At 35.6% G+C, this 13137-nt stretch overlaps 1 protein-coding gene across 18 annotated transcripts in view; it reads right to left on the reverse strand.

Moving 5' to 3' along the window:
* The window catches only part of NEK1 (NIMA related kinase 1), a 351041-nt gene that overhangs the window by 161402 nt on the left and 176502 nt on the right, over positions 1-13137 (reverse strand). For 16 of the 18 annotated variants that reach the window (XR_005215994.1, XR_005215995.1, XM_037830993.1 and 13 more), the window contains one exon: positions 10484-10586. Coding sequence is in view for 15 of the 18 variants with exons in the window: in XM_037830993.1 (XP_037686921.1) it covers positions 10484-10586 (103 nt within the window). In the remaining 3 variants the exon portion in view is untranslated. Of the gene's footprint in view, positions 1-4129; positions 4862-10483; positions 10587-13137 lie in introns of those variants that run through there. The other 2 variants (XM_037830999.1, XR_005215996.1) reach the window with 2 other exon arrangements.

The following is a 13137-nucleotide window of genomic DNA, read 5'->3' on the forward strand; positions in this document are numbered from 1 at the left end:
GCAACCCAGTAGCCTTTATTCTTGAAGGCAACTGTATAACTATATAACTTATACTGCATGACCGTATGATTGTGAAAACTTTGTGGCTCCCACTCCCTTTATACGGTGTATGGACAGATGAATAGAAACATAAGTGCAGAGGTAAATGAATAATAGGGAGGGAAGGGGGGTATGGGATGTTTTGAGTGTTGTTTTTTACTTTAACTTTTATACTTATTCTATTTTGTGTGTGGTAACAAAAATGTACAAAAATTGTTAGTGGTTATAAATGCACAACTATATACTGGTACTGTGAACAATTAATTAGTGAACTAGAGGACACAACATCTGAAATCCTACACACAAAAGAAGAGATAGGGAAAAGAATGGAAAAATATGAACAGGGTCTCAGGGAATTGAATGACAATATGAAGTATACAAATATATGTGTTATGGGTGTCCCAGTAGCAGAAGAGAAGGAAAAGGGGCAGAAAGAATGGAGGAAATAATCACTGAAAGGAGGACCTCTATCTCACAGCTTTTACAAAAATTAACTCAAAATGGATCAAAAACCTAAAAATTAGAGCTAAGATGATAAAAGTTTTAGAAGAAAATGTAGGGAAATAGCTTAAAATCTTGTGATTGGAGGTGGTTTCCTAGACCTTATACCCAACGCATGAGCAATCAAAGAAGAAATAGATAAATTGATCTCCTCAAAACTGAACACTTTTGCGTATCAAAGGACTCTGTCAGAAAAGTAAAAAGGCAGCCTAGGCCATGGGAGACAATATTTGGAAACCATATATCAGATAAGGGTTTAATATCCAGAATATATAAAGAGATTGTACAACTCAACAACAAAGACAAACAACCCAGATAAAAAGTGGGCAAAAGACATGGAAAGTTTTCCAAAGAGGAAATACAAATGGATCAAAACATATGAAAAGGTGCTCAACTTCACTAGCTATTACAGAAATGCAAATCAAAACCACAATGAGATATCATCTCACACCTAAAAGAATGGCCATTATGGGATAAAAAAAAAACACAGAAAACTACAAGTGTTGGAAAGAATGTGGAGAAAGAGGTGCACTTATTCACTGTTGGTGGGAATGTAGAATGGTGCAACTGCTCTGGGAGGCAGTTTGTTGGTTCCTCAGGAAGCTAAATACAGAATTGCCATATGATCCAGCAATCCATTACTGGCTATACACTTAGAGGAACGGAAGACTAGGACATGAACAGACATTTGTACACCAATGTTTATAGTGGCATTATTCATGATTGACAAGAGAAGGAAGCAACCCAATTGTCCATCAACAAACGAGTAGATAAACAAACTGTGGTATATACATACAATGGAATATTACGCAGCTGTAAGACAGAAAAAGTCATGACGCATTCAACAATGTGGATGAACCCTGAGACATTATGTTGAGCAAAATTAGCCAGAAGAAAGAGGCCAAATAGTGCATGGTCTGACTAATATGAACTAAGGAAAGTGAGTAAATTCTGAGAGTTAATCTTAAGAACACAGGTCATCAGGAGATAGAAAGAGGGTCAAGATTGGGCATTTGATGGTGAAGGAGTACAGAATGTTCAACAGGATTGATTGTAAAGATCCAGAAATGGATAGAACAATACTATGTGATGGTAGCAAAATACTGTAAGTATAATGAAACAATCTGAGTGTGAGTATAGTTTAAAGAGGAAAGCTAGGGGCATTTGTGACACCATAAGGAAAGATACAGGATAAAAACTGGGACTGTGTAACTTAGCAAAACCTAGAGTGGACAATGATGGTGATTAAATTTAGAAATATAAGAAAATTTTTACATAAGGGAGAACAAGTGAATGTCAACATTGCAAGGTATTGAAAATGAGATGGTATATGGGAAAAAATACAATCAATGCAAACAAGGGTCTACAGTTAACAGCTGCATTGTAATATTCTTCCATTAATTGTAACAAAGGCAATATAATAAAGCTAAATGTCCATACAGGGGGATATAAGGGAAGGATATGAGATTACTGTTGGTGGTGGTAGTGTTTCTTCTTTTTAATTTTTTTTCTATTCTTCGTTGTCTTATTTTTTTTTTCCTCTTCTTTATTTGAAGAAGAAAAGGAAATATTCTCATAGAGACTGTGGTGGTGAATACATAACTAGATGATTATACCAGGAGCTACTGACTATTCGCTTAGGATGGATTGTATGCTGTCTGAATAAAACTGTTTAAAAAAATAAACAGAAAGATACATGTGCTGGAGAAGATGTGGAGAGAGAGATACACCTATTCACTGTTGGTAGGGAAGTAGAACGGTGCAACCCCTTTGGAGCGCAGTGTGGTGGCTCCACACGAGGCTAAGTATAGGGTTACTATATGGTCCTGCAGCCCCGTCATTTGGTATATACTTGGAAGAACTGAAAGCAAGGACATGAATAGGCATTTGCACACTGGTGTTCATGGTGGCAGTATTCAAGATTTGCAATGGACGGAAGTGGCCTAAGGATACATCAACAGATGTACAGAAAGGCAAACTATAGTGTAAACATACAATGGAATATTGAGCAGCTGTAAGAAGGAATGAAGTTGTGAGGCATGCAAGTAGGTGAATGAACCTTGAAGACATTATATTGCATGAAATAAGCCAAAAATGAAAGAACAAATATTGCAAGCCCTCACTAATACAAATTAACTATAACGAGCAAATGCTGAGAACTGAATTCAAGAAAATAGGTTATCAGGGGATGGAAAGTGGGCAGAGTTGGGCAATCAACGATGCAGAAGTACAGAATGTTCAATAAGGCTTATTGTGAAGGTTCCTAGATTGTAAGCTCTTACAGCAGTCACGTCTATTTCTGAGTTTTAACTATTACATAAGAGCTGTTTATTTGGTACAAAATTTATATTCTCTGTAGCATACTAGCTACTTTAACCTGTATGGTCAGTTTATTCAAACAATATAATTACATGGAACCCAGAACAGGGGATGAGATCTTGTTGTTCTGTACAGGTTAATGTAATACCCTGATATATTCCAGAGCATTTGGGGCAGAAAATTAAAAAAAGCATTTGCAAAGTCCCCTGGAAGGACTGGGGGAAATGTAGAAATATTAAACTTCCCCACCTGGAGAATTCCTGATACTCTTGCAAGCGTTACGGGCTCCCAATTTAATAAGTCAAGTCCTCAATCTTGGGGCTTGCCCTTATGAAACTTATTCCTGCAAAGGAGAAGCTAAGCATATTTATAATTATGCCTAAGAGTCACCCCAGAGAACCTTTTCTGTTGCTCAGATGCAGCCTCTCTCTCCCAGGCAACTCTGCAAAAATAAACTCACCACCCTCCCCCCTACATGTGACATGACTCCCAGAGGGAAAAGAAATGAAACAAAATGAAGTTTCAGTAGCTAAGAGATTTCAAGTCGAGTTGAGAGGTCATTCTGGAGGTTATTCTTATGCATTATATAGGTATTCCTTTTTTTTAGTGTATTAGAATAGCTAGAAGTAATACCTGAATCTATTGAACTGTATTCTAGTAGACTTAATTCTTGATGATGACTATATAAGTATACAGCTTTTATCGTGAGACCATGTGATTGTGAAAACCTTGTGATTGACACACCATTTATCCAGTGTATGGGCAGATGAGTAATTAAATAAAGACAAAAAATATATTAGTGCTCTGCCCGGTCCTACCCGACTGAACGCCACACACGTACTCATACCCTCGCCCCCGCTCACACCCGGGTTAGCGACGTGACCATGAGGCCCCTGAGGTTCCTCAGAAGAAGATGAGGTCATTCAACAAGGTTTCATCAGCCCCAGTTTTCAATGAGGATGGTATTATTAGAATCAGCATCTAGTAATCAACAATCGTTTGAATGACTGAACCAATCTGAAAGAGATGAAATGGCGATTGGTTATCTCTTCCTCTTGCCAGCCCCTTAAGGATCCGAGGTGAAATTAGTAGGAAGAAAGCATGTAATTGACAAAGTCACGTGTGCTCAGGGGGCCAGAAACTGAAGGAGAGAGAAGAGAAAAAAATCAAAAGAGGGAAAGCACATTAGACCATGTGAGCTAAATTTGTGATCGCACAAAATCAAGATGTTAGACTGACGCAGAAGATCACTCTGTTCCAAAGGGAAAGTTTTCATCTCACGAGTTTGGAGCAGAGGGCCCGTGGGGCAACATGGCCGAAGGCGGGGCAAGCAAAGGTGGTGGTGAAGAGCCCGGGAAGCTGCCGGAGCCGGCAGAGGAGGAATCCCAGGTTTTGCATGGAACTGGCCACTGTAAGTGGTTCAATGTGCGAATGGGATTTGGATTCATCTCCATGATAAACCGAGAGGGAAGTCCCTTGGATAGTCCAGTCGATGTATTTGTACACCAAAGCAAATTATTCATGGAAGGATTTAGAAGCCTAGAAGAAGGAGAACCAGTGGAATTCACATTTAAGAAATCTTCCAAAGGCCTTGAATCAATACGGGTAACAGGACCTGGTGGGAGCCCCTGCTTAGGAAGCGAAAGAAGACCCAAAGGGAAGACACTACAAAAAAGAAAACCAAAGGGAGATAGATGCTATAACTGTGGTGGCCTTGATCATCATGCTAAGGAATGCAGTCTACCTCCTCAGCCAAAGAAGTGCCATTACTGTCAGAGCATCACGCACATGGTGGCAAACTGCCCGCATAAAACTATTGCACAGCCGCCCACAAGCTCTCAGGGAAGACAGGAAGCAGAATCACAGCCATGTACTTCAACTCTGCCTAGAGAAGTCGGGAGAGGCCATGGCTCTACATCACCTCCGTTTCCACAGGAGGCAAGGTCAGAGATAGCAGAACGGCCGGGCAGGTCACCTCAAGAAGCTTCCTGCACGAAGTCATCTGCAGCACCAGAGGAACAAAGCAAAAAGGGGCCTTCAGTTCAAAAAAGGAAGAAGACTTAACACTTCTTCTTGATGTATCGTTTTCTTTACCCAGTTGGGAAGTCTACCTCATGCAAGTACAGGGGAACAGTATTTCACAAACAGCAGCTGACCTGGAATTTTAACTACTGTTGAGGAACTGTGAATTTTTTTAAACAGACAAATCACTCTAAGCAAATTACACTTGAGCAGGGTGCCGTGTTTTATGTTACTCAGAGAATGAGACACTGTGTGTATCTATATGTGCATGTATGAGAGGGAGAGAGCCTGAGTTTGTGTGTGTGTGTGTGTGTGTGTGTGTGTGTGGATTTTATATTTAGGAATGTAGACATATATATAAAGGTTTGTCTTTATATATGTGTGTATATGGAAATAAGCACACACCCTCCCTCACGTAATTGGACATCCCCAAGAACTGAATACCCAAGTGAAGCATTTTGGATGGTTTAAAAAATAACCCCTGAAAATTTTCTTGAAATAACCACTTCTTTTTTATTACATAAACATAAAAACATGACTGTTAACTTTTGTGTGAACCAAAGGATACTTCAGATCTCAGAGCTGCCAATCATACGGTACTAAAGGTTTTTAAGACATCCAATTTTCCCAAGTTTGGGTGGGATTGCCTTTTTTTTTTTTTTTAATCTGTAGCGTGGCTTTTTTTTCCTGGTTGAAGGCAGTACCTTAATTTCAAATGCCTCTGACTGTCATAAGCATTTGATTCTGTCACACATAAATCCAGAAAAGACAATGAATGTGTAATTTCTGTGCCGATATCTCAGTGTTTTAAATTAATATGTTTTGATTGTAAATTAGCTGCCATAAGTGGGGAGGGTAATGTATAAATGTAGTGACTTGATTGTTTTAACTGTGTTTTATACCGATTCATTGTAGTCTTCTACATGTTGTGAGGTTTTTAAGTGGCAACAGCAGCTTCCTGTGACAAGTCAATCTTTTTAACCATCACATACCACAGGGACCCTCCTTGTTTACTACTGAAGACCTTGGAGGAAAACTCCAATTGTCTCACATATATTTTTGATGGCTGTTTTTTTCTCCTGAAGACTTATCTAACTTCTTTTTAAAACAAACAAAAATAGTACAGAAGTGAATAAAATAAGGAGTTGAGAATGAAAATCAAGTGGGTGCTCAGAATTGCCTGATATGTATAACCTGTGAACTATTTTAAAAAGTGCAGTTTTTTGTGGTGGACAACTGGAGTAATGAAGCCTGGGGCAGAGGTGTCAAAACCTCTCCTACCAGAGAGCTGGAAATATTGTATGTAATAAAATTGATCCTCTAGAAGTTACCTTCATTACCTATATTAAAGTAACCTGTATGGTGGATTCAGGATGAATATTCATTGCTGAGGATGGATAATCTCACATCAGCCCTCAGTTATTTCAATAAACTGGCTCAAGACCAGCCACAGGATTGGTCCCTTTAGGTTTCAGAAAGGAAAAAAAAAAATTATTTTTGTGTCATCCTGGTTCTAGATGTTAGGGATCAATTTATGAAACATCTCCATGAAGGTATCAATTAATTATAATGCTTAACATTGGCAATAAATGTAGTTTGTATGAGCCTGTTGGTATAAGCTCAGATAATCAGAAAAGGAAAATCTCATGACTCAAGTGAGACATATTCTTCTGAGCAGTATGCTCCCTCCCCTACTTGTCTTACCTTGGGAGGCTTGTATAGTTGCTGCTGCTTCAGCAAGTTACACATAAGGAGAAAATGCCTCTGGCTGGGCTGCCAGTCTACAACAGTGTTTGTGAGAATCCCCATGGTATATGCTGAAATATCAGTGTGCTGTAATGCAAAGCTTACCTTTGACAATATTGAATGTGATATAGCTATAGAGAAATACTTCCTTGCCTTACGTGAGGACTGTAAGCTTATTTAAATTATGTAGACAAATCAAAGTGGCGTTGCTTAATTTTTAGCAGGTATTATAAGCAGGTTAACAGTAAAAATGTAAAACGTAATAAGTCACTTTGAAAATTTAAACCAAAGTTTCTTGACCTTATGGAAATAGGAAATTACGGACTTAAGAATTGGACATTCCCTGTTTACGTATAAAAAGTTCAGAGCTGAGATCACTGTTAAAAAAAAAAAAAAAACACTTTAAGAACTGTGGACCTTATGGGTGCAATTTGAAATCATTTTAAACATCTTACCAGACTGAACTACTAAGAGCACATACCAAACCTATCTTATGGTCAAAAGTTAAGGTTTATTTTTTATATGAGAATATTATCACTATTACATAACATGCTCAGGACAAAGAACTTTGCTCAGGGAAAATACCATATAATGTTGTTGTTGTTTCTTTACAGAACAGTCTACAGTCCTGCTTTCTCAAAACAAACCAAATAATGTAGACCTTTATATAGGTATTATGTACTGATACTAGTAACTACCTCTGAGTTTGACATAGATCAAAATTCCTGAATAGATATCAATTACCCTCTTTTTTATTTCATGTGAAAAGAACTCTAAAGCAGAATTCCTGAACTTGCATATGTGAATATCACTGATGTGAACATAGTGTTCATTTACATGGGTGAAATTTTATTCTGTTTACAGCAAAAGGCTACCTCATAGTTGATGCATAGCACACCTTTATGCTGCTCCAGCCTTTCAGGTGGCTGATAATTCTCTGGTACAGAACCTTATTATCTATATTATAGATAGCAATTCACAACTGCATGTTTCTGACAAACACTTGTGAATAATGAAGCATCTCAATTTAGTTAGTGAAGTCTCCAAGCTTTTCCTTAAAGTTATCATGTACTTAGTTTGAAGAATTATGGGCACTCTTCAACTCAAGGAAAACAGAGCACAGAAACAATATTGGAAATAGCTGTTTTGCCCAGATATGGGGGAGCAGAAGGGGTTAGCAGGAGGGGAGGGATTGGTGTGTCTTCCTGCTGGGCAAACAGTATAAAAGATGCCAGTTTCACTCATTTAACTGCTTGTCTGTGCTGTCTTGAAGCCAAGCATATGGCAGCATTATTGCCCTAGGCAGGTCACTAACTAGCACTGGCTTGCCAAGGAGTGAAGGTGCAATGCCATTCCTATCTGCTAAGGTGAATGGTCTGGGTCAAGCATTAGTTTGCAGAGGTTACTAAAGGGTCTGTGAAATAGTTGTCCCTTGACCTCACCCCCATGTCAAATGGAGTACTTTGGGATAGTCGCCTTCTAGCAGATGAACTGCCAGTCTCCTAGCCCTGAGAGCTATTCATTTGCTACATGGCAGATAAAAGTGGAAACATTTTTATACTTTTGCATTTCTAGTCTTCACTAGAAGACTTTGGATGTCTTTTTTACAATGGAAAGATTTAGTAAGATTTTTGCCTGCTTATAACTTGGATGTTTAGTGTGCAATGTAGGGAAAATGATCAAGAAACATCATATATTACTAGCATTGGTCCACCTCCAAATCTAGGATGTTTCCATTGCCAGTGGGTTTTTTTTTTTTTTTTTCTTTTTTCTTTCGTATTCTGGCTCAGTTTTAATTTTGCACCAGTGTGGCCCCAAGTTACTGTTAGTTGTATTTAGTTTGTGAATAGAAATCCATTAGTGTTAATAGACTTTGAAACATTCAATGTAAGATGGACATGGGAAATCTCATTAAGTCTTAAAGTTAATTTAAATTAATTTATATGTTTTCTCAAAGAAATGTTTATCATAAAATATATATGTGTATTTCCCCCTTTGGTTATAAAATTTGGGAAAGTATGTACAAGTGCTTCTGCACTGACTTTCATTTCTAGATGTCTTAATGAGATTTATTTTAGAGAAGACCAAGGTTTTTAAAGCATCAAATTCTGTCTTACATAAATGTCAGCCTCTTTAAGATGTGGTGGTTGTGTGACCTGTGTCATAGTTGTTAGATTACTGTGAGAGGTTGACCTATGATAAGTGTTTAAATTTTACATTTGTAATGAAGCTGCAAAGTTATGGTAAAATGCTATGCTATGAGAAAGTATGATAATATTTAATACATCTGTGGCTTAACACTTGTCAGAGTTACCAGCTTGAAAATGATGGTGTTGACTACCTCTTGAATTACTTATATCTATCAACCCCTGGCACCCACCACCAAGCTGGCTTTAACTAGTGTGTGTTGCTTTTTGGTATTAACAACCCTAACCATACTAGAGACCAAAGTGAACACTGATTTCTATATGTCTTTAATAAGGTGTTTTACATAGTGTTTTTAAATTATCTGGTGTAGTATTTAGATTGCCTCATGGTCCATTTTGACTTGTCCATGTTTACAAGTGAAAATTAAAAACACTTGAATTGTATGTTTTTCAAAGACAAAAAGGAGGAGATGTTTGGAATGGCATTTCACTTGTGTGCAGTCATCTTTGTGGACTAAAGTGCTGTTTTTGCCTTTCTGCAGACCATGGATTTTATATTCTCACTTCATGCCTAATGTCTTTTTTCTGTCAATTATGGATGTTCTGAGGTTTAAAAAATTACTTTGATTAAAAATAAAACATATAACGTTGGCATTTAAATATATATATATATATATATAAAGGGGTCTGGGATATTTGGGGTGTTATCTTTTATTTTTTTATTTTGGAGCAATGAAAATATTCTAAAATTGTGCTGATGATTGCACAACTAGTTGATGATACTGTGAGCCACTGATTGCATACTTTGGATGGGTTATATGGTATGTGACTATATCGCAATAAAACTGCATTAAAAATTAAAAAATATAAAGGATAATCATTTCAAAAATTAACTGGAATGTTATCTTTCTTGACATCATTTCAAAGAGAAAACATCCTAAATTCAAAAAAGTACATTAGCTCACAAAGATATCACCTATGAATTCATAACAGGAATATTACAAATCTAATAAAAGTATATTACCATATAATTGACTTATTTCCTATTTTAGTATGATTTTTCATGGGATGCTAAGCTGACAGAAACAATCATCAGTTGTTCTGTAAACAAATAGTCAAAAGGCAGCTGGGTACCTCTCCAGTCAAACTATTAATTATCTCAACAGTTGAAAGACTTGTCTAAAAACTGTTAATATTTTCTTAGATAAATGACTTAATAATCTAGTTACATGACATAATTTGAGGTTTTAATATAATTTTGTTTCTAATTTGCTTTTGAGGAAATCCATAGTAACACACATATCTATTCAAATATTTATTTCCATTTATCCTCAAAAATAAATTGGCAATTAGAAGTATTGAAAATTAAAAGCAAACTGTTTAACCCTGTAATATCAGAATTTATTTCTTTAATATGAATGCATGTTGCTATACCTATATTTTTTACTCTTTTCAAAGGAAGGATACACCCATGAATTTATTCCCAATTAACCAAAGCAACAAGAGAAACTCCCTCTTGGTATAAAAGATATAGCAGAAGAGAGGTTAAATAATAAGATACACTAGATGTTTATATACTCTACAAATGATTCTTTAATATTTCTTATGTATAAGATTGTTAGATTACAATTCTTTTTATTTATACTTACCTTATTCCAAATTCCCATTTCGAATACTAACATATTCAAAATCTCAAAAAAATATCATACCATATGTCCTTCAGCTCGAGCTTTATTCTGCATTGCTTCTTGTTTTCGCTGTAGGAACTCTTCCACTTGTTTAGCTTTTTCCACAGCTAGCTGTCCTTTTTGCCTGAGTAATTTAGATAAATAAAGGTGGCCATATTGATTCCAAGAAGTTAATGCCAAATACTCCAAAAAGTTAAAAACAATACTTATTCTAAATAATTTTTTTTGGTTTCAGAATTTGAAGAAAGACATATGAAATAAAACTTTTCTCTACAGTGAAAAAATAGCTACATATTTATATATTGGCATATATAGTACCTACATCATATTCCTTAACATTCTAAATAGAAATAAAATCTTTAACAGTACTCCAAACTTTCACAGAATGGTTTCTCTGACATTTATTTCATCTATTCTACTTATAGACACAAAAAACTACTTTAGGCTGGACTTAATTATAGGAGAATCTCAACAGTTCCCAGGTATTTGAGGTTAATTCTGAACTTTGTATCAAATATATCGAAGAATCTACTTTAATCAGTATTGACGTCAAAAAAATAGAAAGTTTAATTTTTAAGAGTGTTTCTGAAAAAAAAAAGTTATGACAGAATTCCTTGAATATCACATATATTAAAAAGGGAAATGGACAGGATAAGGAAAAAATTAAAACCACAGCTGTTTTAATTTATTCCAACTTTATTTCTGTATCTTTCTCTGAAAATTAGGGAAGAATTTAAACATGTGCTTAGAATACATATAAAAATACATGTATCAAACATTTATTGAGCATCTACTATGTATATCTGCGTGTATATATATATATACACACATACACCCACAGCAGATACAATGCTAAGTATTAGAGATAGAAAAATAAATAAAACCCAGCCCCAATGATCAGAGAACTCATAGCATAGTATCAACTGCAGTTAATTTTAGAGGTGAAGAAGAAAGACAAGTTATTGGGCTGTGATTTTACTTGGTTTTTGGCCACTAAAGCATACAGACTTCCTATAGCTTTTCTTTGGGGCTGTAACTGTGTCATGCTATGAAAAACACACAAAGTAATGCCTTCTCTGTCTTCCAGTAAGATTTAAGCACTGCTTATTTCCATGCCCCAAACAATCATGTCCTTTACATTTATGACATCTACTGAAACATACAAAAATATTTTAAATATGAAATTAAGATTTAAAAATTTAAAATCTGTTTCTCCACAAAGCTATGAATGATAGTGGTCTAAGGTTTTTAAGAACCTTATGTCATACTTAAAAGAGATTCTTGTGAATTTCCATAATTGGAATCTTCTAGGATTAGATAATCTCTACAGCTGACTGTCTGATATGTCTTGATAGCTAAATCTTGAACTACTTCCATGCCACCAAATTCAAGACTGCACTTCACCCAAGTCATGTTAACTTGAGAAGGTTGAGAATAATGAGAAATTCATTCAAAACTCTCTGTATTGCACATGTACTGTCCTCTAGTAATCATGTTATGTATTGTATAACTCTGAGATTAATACGGTACATCTGGTCTTGATACAACGTATCTATTTTATATCTGGGGACGGCTGCATTTTCTTCTGCTATGGCCCCATTTATATAAAGCTGGACCCGAAGAAAGCAAATGAACTTTTTGAAAATTTGATGAGACCCTCAGACATATCATCTAAATATGTATGTATAATGGTAAGGCTCTTTGGGGGAATCCTGGAATCTTACCCCTCCATCTCCAATTGGATAAAACTGCTGATCTCTGTGCTGTGTATCCTGACTACACTGACTTTTTCTCTAACTTTAAATAAAATTTGTTTAATTTCCCATCCTAAGATATTGTCTTTGTCCAGTGTTTGTGTAAACCTCCAATTCACATACATTTATACAACAGTTGCACAAAATTATTTTACTACGAACCTGCTTATATGTATAACTGCTTTGATTTATATATTTTCATGTATGCTTCACACCATTTATGTACAAAAAATACCATCTGCTCTATTTATTTTTATCATTTATAAGGTTTGCTATATTGAACAGTCAGATGAATCAAGTTCCTACTAGGCCTAATTGCAGAAACAGATATTTTTAAGAATATATGATAAGCTTATATCCATAAAATTGAATATTATTCAGCAATAAAAAGAAACATACTACAGATACATGCCACAACATGGATGAACCTCAAAAACATGCTTCGTTATAGAAGTCAGAGGATACCACATATTGTATTATTCCATGTACATGAAATGTCCAGAATAGGCAAATCTATAGAGATAGAAGGTAAACAAGTAGTTGCCCAAGACAGAAATTGAGTAAAAGTTCATGAGAGATCTTACTGGAGTGACAGAAATGTTTTAAAACTGATTTTATATGGTCAGTTATAAAACCTGGGAAATTTACTAAAACATCATTTAAGTTTACACTTGAAATGGGTGAAGTATATGCATGTAAAATATGCCCCGAAAAAGTTATAAAAAACAATGGGATAAGAAGAACATATGGTAAGAGCAGGGGTATATATATATGCAAAAGGTAATACTGAAGAGGGGTAAAGAAAGGCTTCCTGGAAAATGCTTTAAAAATAATAAAGGGTAAGTACACATTAACTAGATGAACAGAGAGTAAGTAAATAAAGAATAAAGGCATGAAAGTAAGTAGTATCATGGTTTATTT

The sequence above is a fragment of the Choloepus didactylus genome, chromosome 3, assembly GCF_015220235.1.
Source record: "Choloepus didactylus isolate mChoDid1 chromosome 3, mChoDid1.pri, whole genome shotgun sequence".
NCBI lineage: Eukaryota > Metazoa > Chordata > Mammalia > Pilosa > Megalonychidae > Choloepus > Choloepus didactylus.